The sequence below is a fragment of the Apteryx rowi genome, unplaced genomic scaffold (genome assembly GCF_003343035.1).
Source record: "Apteryx rowi isolate R43461 unplaced genomic scaffold, aptRow1 scaffold_72, whole genome shotgun sequence".
In the NCBI taxonomy this organism is placed as follows: Eukaryota; Metazoa; Chordata; class Aves; order Apterygiformes; family Apterygidae; genus Apteryx; species Apteryx rowi.
In genome coordinates, this window is record NW_020451005.1 from 436,008 (window position 1) to 460,679 (window position 24,672).

The 24,672-nt window shown below is 38.5% G+C and overlaps 1 protein-coding gene across 1 annotated transcript in view; it reads right to left on the bottom strand.

Moving 5' to 3' along the window:
* Nucleotides 1–24,280, bottom strand: part of DCLK2 (doublecortin like kinase 2) — an 87,979-nt gene extending 63,699 nt beyond the window's left edge. The window contains exons 1-2 of the mRNA XM_026087537.1: nucleotides 23,863–24,280; nucleotides 13,757–14,091 (exon numbers count right to left, since the gene is read on the bottom strand). Coding sequence (XP_025943322.1) covers nucleotides 13,757–14,091; nucleotides 23,863–24,280 — 753 coding nt within the window. The remainder of the gene's footprint in view (nucleotides 1–13,756; nucleotides 14,092–23,862) is intronic.
* Between the last annotated feature and the right edge of the window lie 392 nt (nucleotides 24,281–24,672).

Here is a 24,672-nt window from a genome sequence, read left to right on the forward strand (position 1 = left end):
GAATTTCACCACCAGTAAACTCTGCTAAAGATGAAGGGGAGGGGGGAGGAACCTGAAAAGATCTGGAATTAGTTTCAAATATATGCTGCATATTTGACAGCAGTCAAACACTGGGGAGTCACATTTAACAGAAATATCCAAAGCTCTATTCTCCCAGTTTTTCCTTTGGCCAAAAAACACACAATCAATGCCAACCACTTGAGAACAGCCACAGTTGGTATGCATCTCATTTTCCTCAGCTTGCCACTTGACATTTTTGATTCTCGCTTATCCTTTGTAACTAGAAGAGCAAGGAGAAACGATGCGTACATCATTGTGTGGAGAGCACAATTCTCCACGTGACAGTACCATGGACTTCCTGCTTCCTCTCTAAGGTATTCTTTTGAAAAAACAAACAATGTCCTCCTCCCCCCAACCATCAAATCAAGTTACTGGTAACAGGACTAACTCCACAAATGCTGCTTTTATTACTCAGTCACGAATCCTATTTGAGCAAGATGGATAAACTAGTATTTTCAATTTCAGATAAGCATTTAGGCACTACTGGGCCTGCATCCACCTCGCAACAGGTGAAGAGAGAAGGCCTGGGTCACCACACAAGGACTTTCTCTCAGTGTGGACAAGCACTAGAAACCTCAGGGCCCGACTGTTAGTAGGCCTGGCATCTCTCTTCATTCTTGATGTGGACAAGGTTCTGAGATGGTAAAATTCCCTGCAGTGGCTTTTGCCACTAATATACAAGTAAAGGAGCAGTTCTGCATAGCTCGACTTAGCAATATTTATACAGGAAATGCATTAGACTAATGTGGAGAAAGGGAGCAAAGAAAGAAGTGTGGCTGGACTGCAGCATGTTCTGACTGTTCATGCCTTTCCACAAACCATAGGTAGCTCAGTAAAAGTTTAAATATCTTTAAGTCCATTCTTTATTCCTGTAATGAGTACAGGAGTGAAAAAGCAGGACCTGGGTAAGAAATCTACGTTGTTTCTAATAGGTTTTGAAGAAAGAAATCACTGAAGTCTTCAACATGTTTTAGAAACTTTTTCCTATTCCTAAACAACACTACTCACTGAGGAGACCTGCGTTATTTCCCTAGATATTCACCTAATATACTGGGTACCTTACAGCTATTCCTAGAACTTTTTCCCCAGGCTCACAAAATTAAATGAGAGCAGATTCTCGCTGCTTCCTGTAAAGCTGGGACAGCTGACAATAGAGCTTGTGCTTCCCCAGCCTACTTACCCACTCCTGTCTTTCTTGACCTAGGCTTCCATTTTTCCGCAGGCAGGTAACCTGCCCCTAGTTTATAATCCACCAGATGGAGAGTGAAAACTAACAATGCACAAAGCAAAGATAAACAAGAATGAAAAACTCCTCATCCTAACAGTTCAAGTGTCCAACACAATAATTTCAAAACAATTTTTCCTCTCACACATAGATACAGCTGAACGGCAACCTTATAAACCAGGTATCTTTCACAGTTCTACTTGTTCTCACTAGAAAACTACATTCCTTAAATTAGGTCATTAGAGAACAAGTGGTTTAAATATCTGTGATCTGGCCTTACGGATTCTATTTGGCTAATTATATTTTACTAGCTTTAAAACTAAAGAGGGCTTGTTTGGAACTAGGCTCAATTTTCAGGCAGGTCCACCCCCTCTCCTGCCACACACGCACTTGATAACTTACACTAGTGTTTACCTCCAAAATCTCTATATAAATCTTACTTCTTACTGAGGATTGGGAGAAAGACTTCTTGAAAGACTCAGGTAAGACCGAGGAAGGTGTTAAATTCCTTATCATTTTTACTGGCACTTAACGTCTTACTCTCTGTGCTTCTGCCAATTTTCTACTCATGCCTTTTGATTTGTATTAGAATAAGCTAAAACTCATATTTGGATAGGTCTTTATTATTTCCATTAATATATGTGTAGCGTCAATCATACCAATACTTCGTGACATAGGTATTAAATGAGGATGTCAAACTCTCTTGCAAAAAAACCAGACATCAAAATGCTCATCTGCATAATCCATCTGATCTGCACTTCTCAATGCAGTTTTTGGCAAGAAAGTTGTTACAGAATGTTAAGATCAGTGAAGATTCCAAATATTAGCATTTATTTTGCATCTTCAATATAATAAATATGCATGTATACATTAAGGCTACATTTTCCTCTTCTTTAAAGAAGTAGACACATTGGAATCAACCTACTGAGATACTATTTACAAAGCATCACGTACTCAGTGATGGTCAACAAAGTTCTAAAATACAAGTTCAAGGAACAGAAACGTTCACCTCACACAGATACTGTCAAAATACACGAGCAAGCCATGATAGTTACTTCAGAAATTCTAGCTGGTGCCTGAGAATCATAAAAAGCAGTATCAAACACTCTCACCAACCCATTTACTATAGTACTGTAGGAAATTTTGTTTATTTAGTGACATATAAATGGGAAAAGGGAGGTTGCTTAGACATAAATATCAAAAATAGAGGGTTTTTTATGCGAAATATTCGAAAAGAAGAAAAAAATGTACAACAGATGAAGCCTGCTGAATGCAATCAAAACATATTTGTGTGTCAAAACCAAGCAATCTGTGTCATAACTAGTTGAAGTAGCATTTGAAGCCATCTCAAATCCTAAGAACTTCTCGGCACCACCTTTGCATCTTGGACTGCACCACCTCCCATGAGCTTCTCTCAACAGTGTGTGACAGAAGACAACGATGAGGTTTTCACTCTTCAAATTAGAGAATTTGGTCCCAAAGTAAGGACACATGTCACTGTAAATGGAGATTAATCTCTAAACTAGAAGAACATTCTTAAGCAGGCATCAGACTTCAAAGACCACAGGTGGTAATAAATCCACTGTTTATACCAACAGCCATTCTGATGCTAAACCGCAGGGAATTTTATGGTTTCTGTGTGCAAACAAAGAAGGACTAGCTACACAGCTGCTTTGACACTTTGTGAATCAGATTTTGTCATTTATTTGTCTTCTTCCTCCTACACTTCACAAGCTTATAATACTGGCTTTACCATATTTATACTCTATGAATTAAAGTATTAAGTATTATTATTAAATATAAGTTAGTATCAATTAATATGATAAAACGGATATGCTCTAATGCATACTTATATGCATTAATCGTACTTATGCATTAATCTGCTTGTATCAGAGCTTGCATGGGCACCTACAGAGGACTGAATTTCCTTACATACCCCCTCAGGTCCAGGGAAGTGGAGGGATTCCTTCTATCTTTGAGGCAAAAATCAGCCACAATTGAAATTGGTCATAATACTGAAAAGTGAAGGTCTCAGGTACCTTCAAGGTGCCATGTTTCCTCCTATGCTCATATTAAGTCAATTGCAATTTACTGGATTTTGTTTGGAGAGAAGTTTTTTGGAGTCAAATGTCAGATATGCTGCAATACTTTTTTTGCCCAGAAATCCAAAACACTGACCACTTTCTACAATTACTTTGGAACAGCCCATCTAAAATTACTTGCCAGTGTAGCTGCTGAGGTTATAATCAACACTTTCCATTTCTTCCACTCTTTCCCTGTAATACACAAATACCAAGTTCCAAAGTTTCTCAGATTAGCAGTCTTCAGTTTGTTACAGGTGTTGGTGATGGATTTGTGACAAACAGGATCTAGCCAGTCAGACTGGACATTGTTGTGGACTATTATGGACATAAAGTATACTAGACTGCCAATTCCAATGCAGACAATTGGACATTCTCAGCCAGACTGTGCCTTCCAGTCCTATATCCTCATAAGACTGTTTACCTCTGTTATTCCTGAACTGATTATACAGAGGATGGCAGTTAATAGGTAGGTTTAAATGTACCTTGGCTGGATTGCTATTCCCAATTGTAACACGACTGCAGCTAGAAGAACTTGGATCTAAACACATCTCAAAACAGCCCCAAATTCTAGGACTACCCAGTAACCAAACAGTCAGTATACTTGTGTCTATAGCACAGTATATATTAGAAACATGTTGTATGTATGTTAGAAATATAGAGAAATAGAATATTAGGAATATATTAGTACAGCTAATTCTTCAGAAACATAGAAGTTGTATAGACATGATATTCCAGTTTCAATATGAATTATACCCCAACTGGTCAGTCAAAATATGAATTCAAGTCACTCATCATTTCTGCAGGAAAAGGAGAAGCAAAAATCTGTAACCTGGTAATAAAGCAAACATGTCGGAGGAAAAAAAAAAAAAAAAGAATTTTTACAGGCTTCTCCATACTGTCCAACACATAGGAAGGAAGACTTATGTGAAGAGATATTTGAGATGAAGAATGGGAACATGAATTGCTTCTCTACCACCCTCACAGAAGTCTGGTGACAAAATTATCACCAAGCACATTTATTATACTTCAGTCTTCTTCACAAAATAGAGAATTAACACTCCCTACCTCAAAAAGGATTATACTTGACTGAGTGAAAATACATTTACCCAGCTGGTAGCAACTACATGCAATGTCAGTCAGTCTGCAGTTCGACCTGACTAGATATGAACTACTTCCAGGTCCATAAGTTTTATACATCAAAGCCAGCTGGTGTTATGAAATGTCTGCCTGCATGTAGGCATATTCTGTGTGTCTGTATTACTGGGTCCCTTGCAAAATATATAGAGAAAAAAGCAATTACTCCCTAAGTAATTTATGTATGCTTGAATCTCTCTTATTCCAATTTTATTCACAGTAAAGCCAACCAGACACTTGACCTTTTAAAAAGAGAAAGTGCAAGTTCTTAGCATGCAGGCGAATGGCATCTTCATAAGGCTCTTATAAATACAATTCTGTCTGTTTGGTACTTAACCTGCTTTGGTTTCCTTTAGCTAACTAGCTTATTTTCCAATAATTTTGTCCAGACTGGAATTCCCTTACTAAATACTAGCTGAATTGGAGGTTAGAGACAAGAAGGGCAAAAGCCAAGAAAAATTTACCTAGGCTTAGTCCAAAAACAAAACAAACAAAAAATTCTAATTCATCCTCTAGTTCACAAGTTATGTTCCATTCATTTGGTTTTCTTCCGAAATATTTTCATGTCTTCAAAGTCTCCCATGATTGCAGAGATATCCTGTGTCATATCTCAATAAATAAAACACCGAATGTAATAAATATAAACAAAACAAATATTTAAGAACACTGCATGAATAGCATACTTGCACAACAGAAGAAAATGATTATTGAATTTGTAAATGAGAGAAGTGATAAAAGAACACTGAATTTCATTGCCTACGACAAGAACATTGAATATCACACTTTTCTATGCAAAGCTTATAAATGTCAAGCAGCAAGCAGGGGCGTTATTCCATTTAAGTGTTGAGAAGCTCTTTGCTTTTAAAAGTTGGCTTGCATTACTATTACTTCAACATTACCTTCCTTTAAAGTCTTCAGACTACTGTGTTTAAAGGTTCATTGCAATTAATCCACTAGTAATATTTTAAACATTAAGAATGAATATTCCCTCTTCTATCTCTGACAAATTGTTTTATGTTTCCTGACATGAATTTATTATGGAAAAGTGCAATTTTTCTTAATAATTGGGACAAATCAACATGAAATGTTCATATTTCAAGATTACAGTATTATTGCTTCAATAGATTTAAGAAACACTGACAACCTGATTAGAGTCAACCAAGAAGCAGCTAGTATTACAGATCAATCAACCTGACAATCTGAAAGACATCTTAAAAGTAGCAAGTTTCTTTACAGACTGTATTATGAACAGGAATGGATCAAATTCAATCTTGAAATGCTTTTGCACTGAAATATAACAGGCTTTCTTAAAGAAAAGTTTACGTATTTAAATGTGATAATGCAAAAACTGTGTACTGAAGTAAAATAGGGTAATGTAATTACAAGAACAAAATCCAAGATCTCAACGTAATAGAAAACCTGTAACACAAATTCTAATCTGGCATATGACAGCTGCAGAATGAATTCAAAAGATTTTTACCAGACTAATTATCTGTTAATGGCCAGGCTCAGCGGGACACAACAAATTCCCAAGATTTAGCTTCCAAGTCATGTGATTTGATCTTAGCATGGCAGATGGCAGACAATGACTGCATACCATTCATTTATTCTAAGAGCTACACATGCCATTTTTGTAACCCAGTACTAAAATTATTATAATCACACATAACAGAGATACAATGTTACCACTGGTGACACTATTTTCCCAGTGATTGCTTCCCACTCTGCACAGCATGTCATTTTTATTAAGTGCTGTCAGCTCTTGGAACGCACAGACAAAAACTGAAAATCCAGTAGGATTCATCTTCTCTATAGAGCCACAAAGACTCCAGCAAGTTGGGTATCAGTTTTAACAGGACAGGCGTGCTTGCCTTCAGTTAAAATGCCAGCATATTTTTTTAGCTGCCATTCTCTAATTTAAAAGTGCTAATTTCAAATCGAGGTCTGATTCTGCATCCATTTTAATAAATACACTTATTTTACCATCCCACTCCATCAACCCATTATTCTGATGACAGTGAGTATTACTGATTATGTATCTAAACCCAACCTCGCTGAAAAAGATTAAATTCACATCCAGTAGATACCAACCATTACATTGTCCATAATGTTACACCACATTCTCAAAATTGGTAACCTAGGTTTATGTATTCTGGGGAGGAGAGGAAGGGGAGAAAAAAAGATACATGTTCACTGGTCTATCTGTACTGTATTTTGGATTATTGATCTTCAGAAAGCAAGAACAACACACAGGGTTGCCCCTCCAATTCAAAACACCTTTGCTCTAGAAAGTAGTCTTTTCAGTGCTAGAACTGTGGCTGTTTCACATTGCATGACCTTTATTTCTTGCATGTGCAACAGAGCTTAAGAGCTTCCCCAGCATTATTGTTCACTGCCAGTTTAAGACACTCTCCTTAGATGACTCATTAGATGTTCAAAAAAATTTTTTTAAAGGACTTTTCCTGCAGCATTGCTGTACCATTGTATTTTTATCAAATGCTCTAGAAAGCATTCCCTGCCTCAATTAGTAGCCAGAAAAAGATCTCTGTGTGCTTATTTTTAGATATTTTTCAGATCCTTGCAACAATGACAGAGCACAGTTAATTTTGGGTTAGTTTGAAATACCGCTACCTTCCATAACTACAGATGAGAAAATTTCTGTGTCCATGGACAGAGGCCAAAATTATCTCCTTTGTTTGAATACGCTATTTCCTCCTGCCCTCTAGCAACAAATAATCACGGTTTCCAGTTTTAGGCATACTGATTTAAAAGGCTGAACAAAAAATACTGTGTAGTAGGTCCATGGATAAATTTATTTCCTGTCATACTTCCTCAAGACTAGGGCTACTTTAATTCTTTTGTTTTTCTTAAACTGCAAGATTTGTATCCCACACCCAATAGACAGACATCTCTCAACAGCTGTTCTCTGAAATGATTCTAGCCCCTAACTGAGGCCCAAGTTTCCCAAAATCATGTGCCAGTTCAAATATTGGGACAGGCTTGTTAGTATCAGGCTCAAACTCCCTAACTGTAAACCTTGCTATGTGAATTTCTCTGTGGGATGCTCATGTGTTTTCATGCACATTTTATCAACTGGCATTCAGACATTTGTTATTTTGTCTCTAGCTCAACAACCTTTCCAAAGTTGCGCATAGTCTCTAGTTACCCAAAACACCCACCAAAAATAAAGCTCTCGGGAACCTCAAAGTTTATAAAACCTCACTTATCTACCTTACAGTAGGACCAGCTAAACTTAAATCACTCCAGCCAACATAAAGATTGCACTGAATTAAATCTTTTCGATGTGGTGTACATAGTCCTCATTTGTGTTATTTGCTACATAATATGAAGATTAACATGCTTTTCCCTGTGGACATCAACCATGAATTCTGAAAAGCCTTTCTACTCAAGACTTCTACTCTTTTAGTAATTATATTGTCAATCATAACCATAATGTCAAATCACTGAGTACTCTGCTGGGTTTTTTGGAAAATTTTCATTGCTTTATGAAGGTTGACTATCTCTTCGGATACTTAGCCTTTAAGTTTTTGGTCCCAAATCCTAGTTCAGTCTCCTTGCAGGATCTGCATTAGCCTACCTAAAAGTGTATGATTAGAAAATTCAGCCTCAAATTTATCACACACCCTTGAGCATTTTGCTTCTTTTTATGCTCCAACATCTTTGTTTGCATCTATGCACTGTGTAGCATTCACCAACTCCACACAAGTTAACTGACATCTACAACATTAAATGCTTCAGAAGCAACTATTATCAGAAATTAAGCCTTTATCTAACTCTCCCCTGTTCCTTTTTCCTAGCACCTATTGTCCTTTACGCATTTTCTCCAGCTCTTCTCCAGAAATTCAAGCATACTTTGCTGCTGCTTCAGCTATTTTCTGAGTTAGCTTAAGTCTTTGGGGCCACATCCAGAAATCTGGGCAAGAAATCTGACAGAAGGCTGCTTCATTTTGGTGCACTGGTTGTAACTGTTGGCTGTTGCTCAACTAAATCTGCTGTAGTTGGGCTTTGCTACTGAAAGTGCAATTCTCTGTGGCTGTTACATGAAGTTGACAAGGAGAAGAACAGATACTCTTCTTCGCTGAATGCAGGTACTTTCATTGCCCATTACCGTTCAAAATCCTTAAGCCGAGTGACCAAAGATTCTTCTCTTTGCTTACAAATGCCAAATTGGCGTGTGATCTGCAAGGCAGAGAATCACTGCCTTCACAGCTGCTGCTGACACTCCTCCATAACAGTATATATGTTTTTCTTAAGAGTTGTGAGGAACATAAGGACTAAAGGTTTTGATCCTCATACCTGCAGGTTAATGCAACATTTAAGTTGAAAGGGCCATTTTAAATTTCAGTGTAACTAAAACTGCACAAAAACTAGACCTATCTACATATTTATAAAATTGCCCCAGCAGACATTCAAGTGCTATTTCCCATACATTTGTGAGAATGGCTACACTAGGTTAAAGCCTCAGACAGAAGACAAAGCCTCCTTTTGATTTCAATAGCTTTTGACTACATGCAATGCCTGCTAATATGGAAGCAAATCCCCATTAGAGTCATTTCTAACACCTGCAATGAGTGTCAGACAGCAATGTAACAGCACGATTAAATTACACTAAAAATAAAGAATGAGATATTCACAACACTTAGTTCCTACTGCCTAGTTCCTCAAAAAAGAAAGTGTACTGCTGATGAATAAGACACAGTAAAAAAAAAAAAAACAAGTTGCCTTTGCACATTAGGTGGAAGAGAAAACTGAACTAAAGGCAAATTTAAGACTATTTAGTTGACTGCAACAAAATTTAAAGCATTACATCCCAAGTATGACTTCAGATACAAAACTGGAAAAAAAAAAATCATACATTCTAAAAACTTGTCTTAGTACTAAAAAGTCATCTCTCACTGAGACAAAGATTATAGTAGAAATGCCATATTAATGGAGATTTTCAGATCTGAATGACAGAAACCTATAACCCAGAAGAAGTGAAACAAGAAGTCGGGGAGTATCAATCATACAGATAAACAAGATCTTCTGCTCATCCCTAGCTTCGGTTGCTAGAAAGAACTGCCATCGACGATGGGTAATTTAACAGTTGCAGTTGGTCTCCTTAGTATTTCCAGTACAGAACAAATATAAAGATTCAGTTTTTATAAGCTATCCTCTCTCTGCTAAGAACGTTCAAAACCATCATTGGAAAATAAAAAAAATTACTGATAGAGTATAAGTCTGATGGATACTTCCAAATGGAATATCTGCTTTCCTCAGTTAACTCATTTAACTTTTAACGGAAATGAGTACCCTATGAAAAACCTCGCTAACAGAAAATAAGGGAGCTTTTGGTTTAAGTTTAGAGATAGCCACCAACATACTATGGCCCATCATAAAAGACTTTTGAGATAAGATTTATCTGTGGTATGTTCTCACTACTTTGGAATTCAGCATAGAAAGGGTGAGTCATCCATCTTTTCAATCCTGTTATGGATTTCCATCCATGAAATCGCAACATGATGCATGTTTGAAAGCTACTATCTTCCTGAAGTGAAGATTTCATTTTCTCTTATTGACAAATAATATATACTTCAGAGTTCTATAGGTTTTTTTGTGAGTTTCTCCCAGAAAACACTTTTTTTTTTTCCCCCTCAACCATACACTTCACTCTTCTGAACAAATAGTGGAGGTAATTTTCCATTAAGTTACTATCCTACAGTGTACAATAACTGTTACTTGAAGTTCGTTTAGAAAGACAGAGAAGCCCTGCATTCTCTTTGAAGAGAACAAAAGGTTAACTTCCTGGCTGGAGAAGCTCCAGTTTGACCGCCCTTGCTTCACAGTAGGAAAGCGACAGATTCCAGCAAAGAAGAGAGAGAACAAATGCAGCCAAGTAAGGAAAACACTTTGGTCAGGCAAATGTATTAGGCAAACGTCAATGTCAGAAGCACAGAGCCTGGAACAGCAGAAGCCTGTATTGCAAAATTAAAGCCTGGTTACTTTTACAGGAATATTTTTCCTCATGCAGAAACCATCACAGAAGTCTTGGGGAGGTAAAAAGCCGTTTGTTCATCTGCTTAAAAGCAAGAAAGTCAGCCTTGTATCAATGTAAAAGAAAATGTTAACAAAAAAAAAATCTGTACTTGAGGCTACACATCCCTAATATTCAAGTAGCACCATCCATATTCAAAACTGTAAGATTTTATCACATGTACAAGGCTTCCTTTTATCTTCAATCTAAAGCTAGATAATTCTTTTTCTTTATACACAATATTCAAGGAAAATAACCGATAGGGATGTTACTCTCTGTGTTACAATTATCAAGATGCTGCTATAGTCAAGATTAATGAAGTAAGAAGAGTAGATGAAAACTGTTCTGAGGACATCCTCTTCATTGCACTGCTCAAAATTAAAAAGAAGATTTCTTCAGAGATCACTGGTTTCATGATCATTCCCCACCACCCACCATTAAATACCTCAACAAAAAACAACAAATTACCCCATAAGTTAGCAAGAGAACCACATACTCCCTAATAAAAGAACACAACATTTTATATATGCATGTTTTAAACACGTGAATTTCAGCATCAATGCTATATTTTAAGAACACACAACTTGTTCCCTCTGAAAAATTGCAAAAACACATATTTCCTCTGAAATAAAATATGAGGGAGAGGGAAAAACCCTGGGAAACAAGAGCTACATTTATAAGAAAACAGCCATTTACAAAATGCCTTTTTTTCCCCCCAAATGCTTGCCTTTCAAGCTGTGCCAACAATAGGACAAACATAAAAGATCTGCCTCACTAGCAGATTTAGAAGAATAAGCAATTACCACATTAGGGAAAACAGCTCAGAAATTTCCACCAATTGGTAATTGGCAGCAAAGCAACTCTTCATTTACCAAACCCCACAATGCCGTTAGGCGCCAACCCCTAAATATACCAGCAAAGAACAAACAAAAAAAATCCCCATAGCCTCTAGCTGAGGTCAGCCCTTTACTTTGGGAAAAAACGGAAGCCTCTTTCCTCCTAGATATGCAGAAGGAGGCTTTTATGATGAGGTTATCTAAAGTCAGAGCTCTTCTATCTGGGTAGCTACGTCTCCAGGACCACTAAAACCATCAAGATGACATTACAGTAGTGCAGGCAAAGGCTCTTTCCCAAAGTCCTTCTGGAAAAGCAAACGGCTGGAGACCTTTCTTCCAAACGAAAGGGATGCCTCCATACTTAGGCACTGCCACTGCTGAAACAATTTACACATGGATGAAGCAGTAAAGGGCAGCTCTCTGCAGGATGTTAGCATTGAAAGCTTTCCAGAAATTTCCCCACTGTGCTTGAGAACACCCACCTCAATACCTGCAATCCAAGTCTGATCAACCCCATTACCATGCAAGTGCAGGAGGACCTGCTGCAGCAACTACAAGTCTTGCACTTATTTCAGAGCATTCGCAATGATCGGTCATCCTCACTGTGGACTGAAGACAGCCGTCATTCACCATGGGTGACATTAATATGCAAGCAACATATGTGAGATTTAATGTACAATTGAGAATTAATTAAATTTATTGATCCCTGATGCACCACTGCATGTTCTACACCAATGCAGATCAGTGAGTTTCTATTGTATTAGCAAGCTGATAGCAGAGGGGAATCTGAACTGAGCCTCCTCTTTGTAGCAGTTTCCTTTCCTGACTCCTCTCAAATCTATTTCAATCTACTTGCTTGAGGAGATTAAATTCCCCTTATCTGAGACAGTAACAGAAGACTTCATGGGTAGGAGAGACTAATTACTGTACAATAAATATCCTCAAAGCTGCTTTATAATGAATTAAATTAAGCATGGCTAAATCACATTTCAGGACTTTTTTTTTTAAAAAGTACATTCCTAGAAATGATTCTCTCTTAACAAATCTCAGTAACAAAGCTAATTAAAAAATCAAAACTATTAGAAGAACCAGAAAGCATGTTACAATGCCACCAATTATTGCAAATCAAGAGTCTCAAGGATGCATTTGCTTCACTATATTTAATACCAGAGAACAGGAGTAGTTCTTTCCAAGTATTTAATTATTAAAGTGTACCCACAGCACAGAAAACCTAACACTGAGATATATCACATACCAAGAGACTCTGAAAAAGTGCATTTGTTCTGTGATACATTTGCTATTAACTCTTGACATAAAAAGGTGCTTTTCAAGTGATGATCACAACCATTGTAAGAGGCTTGACAATAAAAATTTCCAGATCTGCAGGAACAAAATTGAAAATTTTACAAATAGTGCATAGGAGGATACAGATATGCAGGTACGTAAAAAATACCTTTTGAAAGAGCGTGGATCCTAACATTTAGTCAACATTACACTAGTCCATACATCTGATGTCAGATGTGGTCTACTTTGCAGCCTACCTTGCTCTGTACTGCTAGAGCCACAATGCTGTCAAAGTTCCAGATCACTGTCAAATAAAAATATCAAAGACAATACAAAGTCCTGTTCTGTGAAGGGCTGAGTCATTAACCTGTGATCACAGCAGACGCGTTACTGACACTTGACCTGCTGCAGCAGAAAATTCTGTGGGTCACTCAACTATATTTTTGGGTTATTTTCAGAATCAAAGATCTACGGCATCATTAATCCTGATAACACGTTTTTGCAGTGGTAAAACTAAAAACATGTTGCAAAGATATGGACCCAGCACCTGAGATATTTTCTTCAAATAAAATTCTTGACCTTTGACTATGTCAATTATTATCTCCAGTATGACAATTCAATAATTTTGCTACTTAAATAGCAATTTAAGGAAATGAAATGGAAGCGGACAGCAATATTATTTCAGACATCACTCAGCACCATTTCACTGTCTGAAAACATGACTGTGCTTCTGAAAACACTTAAGTATATGTTTTAACAACTGTTGACTTTCAAATGTTTCAAATGAACTGTATTACTGGACACAACCAACATGTATTTTGTTTAACAATATAATACAGTTAGTATTTGATTTCTTTAAAAACTTCTTAGAATGTAGAGTGGTCAGCTTATTTTGCATTACATACAACTTCTTATAATTTTTTGTAGGTATTCATATTTAAATATAAAATGAGAAATTTTGTAGTTTCTATATTTAATTGTCCTTATTCAAAAGCAGATTAAAGCATATGTAGTAATAAGCACTCAAGTTATGAAAACAAAGAAGTTTAACTGGATCAACTCATAATTATTAGCTATTGACAGTGATTTATTCTCCTACCTGCTTTCCATCCAGCGTACAAAGTCTCTTGACTACACCGGAATCTAACTTAATGGCTTCTGTGATGTCAGTCAAGACCTGCTCAAAGGAATGAGCAGTCTTCTTATTCAGCAGAATTCTCACGGCCTTCCGGGGTTTCACGCCACTCCTAATAACGGTCACTAATTTGGGCTTAATGAAATCTTTACTCTCCTTCACTTCACTCTTTGTGGATGTCAAGGATGTTAAGGATCGAGTGGACCCAGTCCTTATGTTCACACACCAGTTTGGATTGACATTCTTGGTATAGTCAACTTTGCGATATGGTTCATTGGATGCACATACATAGCTTTCACCTGAAAAGAAGAAGACATTTCCATAATTTAAGAGGTTTTGCTACGATTTTTTGTCAGTTTAAAAAAATGACAGATTCTCTGTCAGAAGCAGTGATTCTTCTGTATTGCAGACCTTTTTAAATGAAGTACTAAATTATCAGAACTTTCTAACCAAACAATTCTCTCATATGTTACGATTTCAAAAGAATTCAAAAGACTTCAAGAAGGTTAAAGAAATAAAACACAGTAAAGTCTTGTGATGGATTAAAGGGGTAATGGAGGGGAGTGAAGATATTTCCCATCTCTTGTGGATCCAAACTTTTCTCTACTGACTGCTGATTCACTTTGCAAGTGAAAATTCAATTCACAATAGACACCATTAAGAGCATTCTCCTATAGTAAATATCCAGGAAGAACTGATTACCAGCCCTTCCCCTGATAATTTTAGGCATAAATACACCAGTCAATGCCCTGTGCATGAGGACACCTTTTAACATACTGAATGCACCTAGGCCCTCAAAGACTGTTTATAAGCTTCCATACATAAAGCCACCTATTACTTCAGAGTAACTTCTGAAGTACAGCCTGCCAAGAAGTGTGGAAAAGAGTTAAATAAATTCTAGCTATCAGCACTATGAGATATCTCAAAACTCATCATCACTGAGCATGTTAGACCTTTCAAACTAAACAAGAATTTACTTCCTAGACCACTCAAAAAAAGAAAAAAAAAGCATTTTTAGAAAGATTAAGATCCTTAAATCCTAACAAATAAGCAAACAGATGTCATTACAATAGGAAAGCAGGAACAGCCTTTGCCTGTAACACCCTTATTCAAAATGACACTGTGCATGTTCATCCTAACTCAACAATGAGCACATATTCAAGGCTAAAAGTACAAACACACACAAGACAATTCAGGGTTAAACCTCACAGCTGAAGCTTAAATTAAAGTTGGAATAAAAAGTGAAGGCTATTCAGAAACGAGCTCTCCAACTTAAAATAAATTAATTGCTTCACATAAAGAAACACAGGTAGAGAATGAGAGACCCCTTTGCTAGAGGATTTACCATAGAAGAGTCTCAAAATGGTATTATAACTTTGTCCTTTACAGACATGTATCATAACAGACCATCTTCTTTATACTATCATGCAATATGACCTACTATCTGCCAGGGTTTTATTGCAACATTCATCAGAACAGCAGAAATATTCCTAAGATTTTCAGTCAGTATTAATCCAAAAGGATCTTTATTTATAACAGTAGCGTGAAACTCTCTGGTTCCTACTGGTTCCCTTGCTTAAGTAGGAAAAAAAAAAATCAAATTTCTTGACCATTTGAACAGGTTGCAAATCCTGTTTATTACTGACTTATTAGTTTTTTTTTCTTTTTGAAAACCTGAAGCAGTTGGTGCTTGACATTAAGGTTTGGTAAAATGCAGTTGAAACAGGTTGTTTAAAAATCATTCTTTTAACTTGTTATATTATTTTTAATTAAAAGCACTTCTGATTTTTTCCATCAAAATGACAAAACTATCTGGGAACACTGATTGCAAAACTTCCTATAATTGGCAGATGGATAGAGAGAGGACTAGACTAATTACTTGAGAACCATAGTGTATTACCTATTATCTAGCAACTGTTTTAAATCCCATGCCTGCTTTCTTATATCCGTCATATAAACTACACTTGGCAATACAGGTTTTACATGGGAAACAGATCTTTCTATTACACCTGCAAGGCAGGCACATAAGGCGAGACTGGAGAAAGGGGTTTAAGTCAGAGATGAAAGACGTGCACTGAGTACATAACTTAAAATAAAGGGGATGAAACCTTTGCTCTGTTGAAGTCAGTACCACAACTTCTAATGATTTCACTGCAAAAAAGACTTTACCCACAGTTTCTAAATTCTACTGAGAACCATGCAAAGTAGCCAGAAAACTGCTATACACAGAACATAGAAAGAAATCATTTGTTGCTTTCTGCATAAAGAATGGTTTCTAGAAAAAGTTAACCATTGATCTGTTTGGGTTAACAGGTAGAGCTGATATATACTTTTTTCTGTTGGATAATCTATTTCAGGAAGAAAAAATGGCATTGGTAAGTCAAATCATAACTGCAAAGTTTACTACAGGAAACATTCCTTGAGAATGGTGTGTTCAAAAAGCAAGGCTAAAAAAACACCACCCCTTGATGAGCAGGCAGTGACGTTAGAACACTGTGCTGTTGTTTAAGTTGTTATCTTAGCCACTCTTCTAAGTAAAAAATATAGTCGTATGTTTCTGTTTGGAAGATGTGTCAGAGTCACTCGTAAGGATGTTACCTCTCCTTTATGTTACACTTTGCAGACAGAAAAACTGAGAATTTAATGTTCTATATTATATTTACCCACAGCTTTAATATATGACCCGATTTTAAATCTGCTTGGAATTAATGCAAGTATTTTGATCTCCTGAACAAAGACACCCTTCTGATAATCTCCACCCTCTCTGAGAAAACCAATGGTTGTAAAATGTAAAACACAGCTTTTTTTTTTTTGGGGGGGGGGGGGTTTAAACCAATCAAATTGATTTCAAACGTTACTAAGGCAAAGTAACAGGTAACTCTGCGGTTCAAAACACATGCATAACTAAGCTTGGCTGCTTCACTGTCTTRCATGAGATTTTCACAGGTTTAAACTAAATATACACCATCTCCATTAGTATGAAAATCTTTTCTGAGACTTTAATGGTATTTTGATGGAGCTGTAGCTTTCTAAGTCGTTTGCAATCTACCAGCCCCCAAAAGTTGTCACAGCTCCACAAATAAGCATAAACAATACTTCCAAGTATTTATATTACTGACTTCGATGCAGTCAATTTTACGGTTTGAAGGCCCACTTTCCATTTACAACTTTAAACATTTTAAAGCTAATGAATACTAGCCTTAACAAGCACGTACTCACAGCAGTTGCATTACTGGATACAAATAGCATGTCTTTAGCCTACAATGTTGGCATTAATAAGAATCAGTCAGCTCTCTAGTTTTTAGATCAGATCATGAAGTCAGTCACTAATATTATACAGGAGTTGCAGAGAGAAATGTGAACTACAAACTAGTGAAGTAGAAAGATATATTAAGCAATACTTTTTTTTTAATGCAGAAATAATGCAAGAATTACAGACGTAGGTTACAGCTGGGGTTCTGACCCCAGCCAAACTATTCTACCGCAGGAAGTTCAGCTAGGCTGCAGAGCAGTTTTGGCAGAGGTATGAAACCTCCTCCTAAGGCTGGCATTATAATTTCAAAAGGGTATATGTGCCATCCATCCAATGCTTCGAGACAGTACCCAGAGCAATCTAAAAGTGTCATCTCCTCAACAAAGCAATCCTGCTGTCACCAAAAATTCCTCAAATTGGGCATATACTCACTCAAAAGGAATAACATCTGCTGACATTTTGGGTCACAATACAATCAATAGAAATGGAGTAAGTTTACTTCTGATTCTCTGTGTCTTAGTAACATTAGAAAAACAAAAAGAAGACATGGAATGCTGCCTATCAACAAGGAAACATTACCGACTGCTAAATAATTTACCTGTACTGCCTTAATAACCAGGAGAGCTAGTCATGAAGTAGGACCTGTGTGTTTGTGTATGTGTATACAGCTTAAGCACATTGCAAGAAAAGGATTCCAGCCATGGAGAGCAGACAGCCTAAATATAGTATTCACCATTCTGCCACCTAACAAAAGACTATGAACAGAGAGAATGGATCAAAAGAGAAAATATGACTATGCTGGTCAATCTGACTGATAAATAGCCAAAGAGCATCAGTTGTCTAAATATTGTATTGCTTACTTAAGAACTTGTCTATGCAAGTTTTCTTTTGGCAACTGTTTCTTCGACACTACATTCACAGGAAATGTATCCAACTCACCTTTCAAGACAGGCATGCAGGGATAAAGAGAGTTAGGGTGTAGATGAACTCTCCAAAACTCAGCCATGAAATTTTAAGTATGGATAGAAAGAGAGGGATGTATCTTGTCAATATCAATGTAGTTCTCAAAGCAATTTTCTGAACTAACCATAAAGTTCGAGATACTGATTTTTATTTATTTTTTTAATTTTAGGAAGGAGCATTGGAAAACTATTGGCATATAGGTGTTCTGACTACTTAAAATGAGGAAGAAAAAATCTTAAGTCCTGAATCACTGTAGTAGCAGCCTACGACACAGCAAGCGTACATTAGCTGAAACTAGAGTTTTGAAGAAACACTGTTGCCTTACCGCTTCGGGTCTTTCATGGCCCAAGTTTTGTAAGTTAACGTCAACTGCTAGGCATTTAAGAAAGAGCCTAGAAGCATTCAGAAATGTTGCCCTTAAAACAAAGTCTATCAAAGAAAGACTTGTAGGTATTCAGTTTTATTTAGTATTAGGTTAAAAACCTGTGGGCACTCCATGAAGGGGGTAACATAAGGAAGAAATTAAGTATACAACACTCAGATCCTGACTCAGACAGGATATCTGAAACAGAAGTCTTTGAACAAGATTTTCTGGTTTCCTTTTTGCAAGGTGTTAACTAGCACTAATTATTATCTCTTGAGATTCACATAAAGCACCCCATTTTTCAATGACACACTGCACAGAACAGAATGATACAGCTGAAACAGGTAAAAACATTCCTATGGAAAGGAAACCATGCATCTACGTATTTTTTTGAATGAGTGTTCCACTTTGAAGCACATAGGCCAGGGATATTTCTAGCTGCATGTCATATATCCATCTTACCCCCCTCAAGCTTATTCTGATGGAAGTCATTAGTTCCACTGAGTGCCAAAAGTTGCTTATTCAGTATAGCACAATGGTTATTAGGGCTACTAACCTTCTAACTTAAGGAATCAGTGGAAGATATCCTTTTTGTGTTCTGTAGCACAAAGCTGAACAGATTTCCAGAACAGTATGTAAATGGCATGTATAAAAAGGCTGATCTAAAAATAAAACTATCCCTTTTATGAAGGATTAGAGTTTATTTGGATTTTTCTTTCCTTCCTTTCTCTGTTTCTTAGGACTTCCTTCCACATCAATTTCTAAGGATTCCTTCACTTTCATGTCACCTCCAATAACCCTGTATAAGTCCCCACATTTCCTCACCAGCAGCATTTTAAGTTCCCCATATATTTTCCAAAACCTGGGATAACAATCAGGATTTTAGCTAGATCTCTTTTGATTTTATTTACTCAGGAGATTCAGAACACTGCTTTCTACAAGCTGTCAGAAGACAGGTAGGGGCATGTGGTATCCACCTTGCCTAATTCCATATGCCTCCTCCACAATAAATAGATGATTCTTCTCTCCTATCCCTGAAACTAAAAGATGCATAGTGGCAGGGTTTTTCTTTGTTTGTTAGTTACCTTTCCACACAAACAAAACAATTACATCAGTATTTCATACCCATACACCATTGCTCCAGGACAGTGCAACTCCAGGGATTTGCATATACATTTGGAAGCAAAAGTGGTGTGGATTTTTTTTTACTACCCTTCTCTGTTATACCCACTGCATTGCTTTTTGCCTCTTTTTAAATAATATTTGAAGCATTGCAGCTTTTGGGCTTTAGCACAGGAAGGTGATCATACCTTCTGCAAGAAGCAAAAATACAAATGCCTACTTGGTGTTACCATCTGCTTGTCCTGACAAGAGAAAAGATGTTCTTGACCTATGAGTTGGTAAGTGTGCAAATATGTAAGTACTTAAATAGGATTAAAACGTAATACGCAGGAACAATAATAATCTATGTTGGAAAATATTTCAATTTTTCAGTATGTGATTTCAAAACACTCCTTCTCTCCCTATTAACATAGCAGAGCCCATTTCCTTAAAACAGATGGTGTCCTGCAGTACATGTCCTTGCCAAGGATAACAAGTGCTCTGCCCAGAACCTTTCCACCTCCTCCCCAAAGACTTCCCTACACATGCTTATTGATTCCAACTGTGCAGACAAAACTACTGACACTTTAGAAGAACTGTAGCAATTAAACATAGTAACTGAAAACACAAATATTCTTAGTAATTCCCTACCTAGGGAACTAGAAAAAGCCCCTATCACATGCCAAATCAACATTTTTCTTGCCAGGAATGGAGTCATCAGTTTGTTTCCTCTCCCAAAATCCAACATAAGCTCCTGAGTTTGTGGCAGATATTAACAGCCAGGATCCTCCATGTTTTTCACCACTAAGACAATCAAAGCACAGGATAGCTGAATACTGCGTTACTGATACTAATGTAAAACAAAATCATAAGCCCTAAAAAAACTGCACAGTTCCTATTATTACCACCGCATCATGTATTAGGGAGCTTAAATTTTTAAAGAAATTTGAAGGATTTAGACAAATACTAAATTATATATATATAAAAAAAACCTTTTGTGGAGAACAGAAACAAAACTATTATTCCATTATTGCTATTGAAGTGAAATTCAAAAACGCACATGGAATCTATGATATGAAACTAGAGTAATGTGTGACAGTAAAGTTGCATAAGGCAGAAGAAGAAAGTCACAATATCCCCAATCCCCATCCCCCTGCCTGGATCTCTCTGCTTGAACAAGATCAAAGAGCGGAGAAATCACATACCAAGGTGCGAGAGGGAACCCTAAAACAACCATATCTCAAATGCTACATGCTTATTTCCAACCACTCTACAGGGTTATACCAAAAAACTCTGTTGACTTTGAATTTCTAAACTGTATTTGGATCCTTAACATATATTTAAGAGCAGCAGACTTAGAATGGGAGGAATGAGAAATTTCAAAGAAAGCAACTAAAGCTGTCAAAAGGACAATCCATAATGTTCCGTAATCTACAGGGGATAGGAATATAAATGCTGTTTGTCTAAGGCTGGTCCAGCAGACAGATCTTATTAAGAAAAGCAATATGTTTAAAATGGAGCTTGTCGATTTTTGTTAAAATTGTCATTAGCTCATGTTTATTATTGTGACCCAATCTATGACAATAATATTTGAAACAGTAGTATGCCTACATATTACCTATTTTCCTTTTAAAACAGTTAACAGTAAAACAGACTGCCAAATACACCCAAATCCCAAAGCATGCATCAGTGACTCAAGTCAGCTAACTTGGACTATTAAGATATAGAATTTGATACTGCCAACTCTTATACCCCAGACATATATTAACCTGACAAACAGTAAACAGGCCTCAGAGAGCCTGTCTGCACTGGGGTTGTCAATGTCAAAGAGCTGCACACACAGGCGCTGAGTTGAGGGAGGCCGATGCAGATCTTGGCTTGGTGAAGGTGGCTGAGGACTCACCTTTGGCTCACTTTACGGAGCTTCCACTAGCGAACCTGAACTGTTGTGATTCCATGTACCAGTTCCAAGAGCACTGAGGATGTGCAGACAGTCTAGACAAATAATTAGGTATTGCATCAAGTAGCTATATTGGGTTTGGTGTTTAGCCTTTAGCTAAAGATGCATAAGAACATGCATAAGAATAGCATACTTTCATTTTCCTTTCCGAAAATTAAAAAGCAACACAACAAAACACCATTCAAAACTACTGCGGGTGTTACTGCTTTTCAAGCTTTAGCATATTTATCAACCTTCAAGTACTCATTCTAGAGAAGAAATTCAAACCTGCTGTGCTTAAAAAAAGTTAAGCACAAGTGGAAAAAAACAAACAGAACAAAACAAAACAAATCAAATCCTCATCCAGCATTTCGATAACAAAACTGCTGGCAAAGAGGGGTCTTCCTTGGCTACAGGAATGATGGATCCACTACTTGTTTGCTTTCTCCCATCCCTGTACATTTATTCTCCTTTCCTTTCTCTGTATGGTGATTAGACTTACACTGTTAAGGTTTTTGGCATGCTAATCGGAGCACATACTAATCCATTTATGATGCTACAGGATTTTCTTAAGATTTCCTGAGAGTTGTATTGGTCATGGACAGACGACTAAGTAATCAGGTCTCTTTTTTTCCCTTTTATTTTACTGAGAAAGCATGGAAGTGGAATTTAAATTGTGACATTCGTTTTGCTTTGTTCTTCCAATGAAGAGCAATAACAGAGGTCACCCTTTCAGTGTGTACTTGAATAGAAAGTAAGTCAGTTTTTGCTTCCAGTTATTTAACTTTAATGGAGTTCTGAGAGTATAAGCTGCATTTATACTGTTGTCCAGCAAGTCATTTTGCCTTTGCATTTTTTAAGCAACTTTGAGAATCACTTCTTCTGCAACATTTCAAAAGTCACCTCAAGTTTTTATCATTAGTTTATTCAAGTTTTGCTAAATCTCCTTCCCCCACTAACTCAGCATCTCACTTTCCTAGCTATCTCTGAATAACTGGATCCCAGAAAAGATTTTGGTTGATTTTACATTTGTTTTATTGCCACAGAGTCAACATTTCACTAGGCAATCCTCTCACGTTTCCTCTGTTTTGACAGTAGGACAGCCTTTTGTTAGATCAGGGGATGGGGAAATTCCTGAGGCACCATGTTACAATTATGAAGTACATTTTCTTGCATATCTTTATGAGTGAGACCCCTTCCTGCAGCAAATACCGCAGCATTTCCCTTCCTCTTGCACGAACTGCAGTGGTTGGTCAACAGATTAAAAGACTGCAAATCTGGCACCTGGCCTGTGAACTCACCAGGTGGAAGACTACAGCAATAGATACAGTGGACGTCTGAGGAGAAGCATCAAGTGGAAACTGATAAGAACCTCAGAGTGTGCAAGACACAAGGCTGGAAAGACTGATTTATATAACGGTGAGTTTAAATTTTGTTTTAAGACATCATTGGAGCACATGGGGGAAGTTTTAACTAGAATATATATCTAGCTACTGAAAACAAAGCCTATGCAAGCACGTATACAGACACTCAACAAGCAAACACRCTTGTATGCCTACTTTCTGATGTGCCTTGTCCCATTCCAAAATATGAGGTCAAAACATGATATACCTGAAAATATTATACCTGAATTAGATTTAAAAGAAATTGTGGATGAAAATGGGAGCCACAGAACAGGCTTGCAAACACAGTCAATTAAGCCACAAAAAGCACTCAAAGACTTATCTGCTGCTTGTCCAGGCAATTATCATTTCCATACAAACAAGAGGTGTACGTTTCATTGAAAAAAAGTACTTTGACCCTATTTTGAGAAGCAGTCAAGTAATGCTTGGACTCGTAAGCCCTGAGTAACCTGGGCAGCTAAGTCCCACTATCAAAAGCAACTTACGGACAATTTTGGAAAGTATTTAACTCTATAAAGTGCTTTTGGAAATCAGACTGGGTACCTAACTTCCTTTAAGAATCTGGACCCTACTACTCACATGTGAAAATGGGACTTTATACCAGTTAGTTTTAATAAGTGTTAGGATATAAACTTCTTTCGCAGTGCAGGGGCTGTCTCTGGGAAAGCTTGAGCGGCTGTGAGGCATCAATGACAGCATGAAAATGGTTAGGGACCTAAGGTAAAACATTTCCCTCTCTAACCAATGGCGAGAGCTGGAATCCAGCCAAAAACTTTACTATTGCTCTGCTGGATGACAAGAGGACCTGCTGTTTAACCCTCGCCACAAAGCCAGCCCCTGCACATTCAGGGTGCTGGGGGAAGCGGCCAGGGACTAAGGCTGAGGAAACGAGGCCTGCTCCAGTGGGTGACCACGGCCCGCTTGCCCTCAGGGGCTCCATGGCAGCCCATTTGCAGCACGACGAGCTCTCTCGGAGAAAAACGCACCCCGGGGAGAGCCGAGGGCCCCGCAGCCCCCCGCCGCAGCCTCCCGCCGCTGCCCCCTCACCTTCCACCAGCTCGTCCAGGCTGGTGAGCTTCTTGCTGCCATCGATGGTGTAGATGGTGCGGACGCCCTGGGGCAGGTTTACATTGTCCGACAGGGAGCGGGTGAGCTCGACGAGGAGGGCGTCGAAGGAGCGGAAGCGGTCGGTGGAGATGGCGTACACCAAGCCCTTGAAGTACCTGTCGCCGTTGCGGTAGAAGCGGGCTTTCCGGGCTTTCTTCTCCGAGCTGAGCGCCTGCAGGGTGCGCGTCCGGTAGAGGCTGCAGTGGGCGCTGTGCGCCGGGCTCGGGATCAGCCCGTTGCCCCGCGGCCCCCCGGCGCCGCCGCCGGAGCCCGGGCCGCCGCGGCGCGGCCCGGCGCGCTGCTGCCTCTTGTCCCGCTCCTCGAAGTGCTCCAGCTCGATGCTCCGGTTGCTCGCCATGGGGTGCTGCCCGCCCGCCCGCCTGCCCTCCTCCCAGCTCCGCTGCGGGCTGCTGCGCCTGCCGCCGCGCTCCCGAGGGCGCCGAGCGCCTAGTGGGGCATCGCGGGAGACCGCGGCGCCCAACCTGCCCCGCAGTCGCAGCCCCGGGAGCCGCTAGCCCTGCCCGTTACCCGCTGCTCGGCCCGCGGCGGCACACAAAAGCGTCCCTCATGCCTCCCGGCTAAATGCAGCAGCTAAAATAATACCGGGGGGAGGCGCGGGGGAGCCCCGCTGCCGCGCCGTGCCCGTGCAGGCTCGCACAATGCGGAGGATGCCGTGCGCGCAGGTCCCTCCTCAGCCTATTCTCTGCTGACTCCGCCGGGGAGAGGGGGTGGGGACGGCATGCCTGCTCC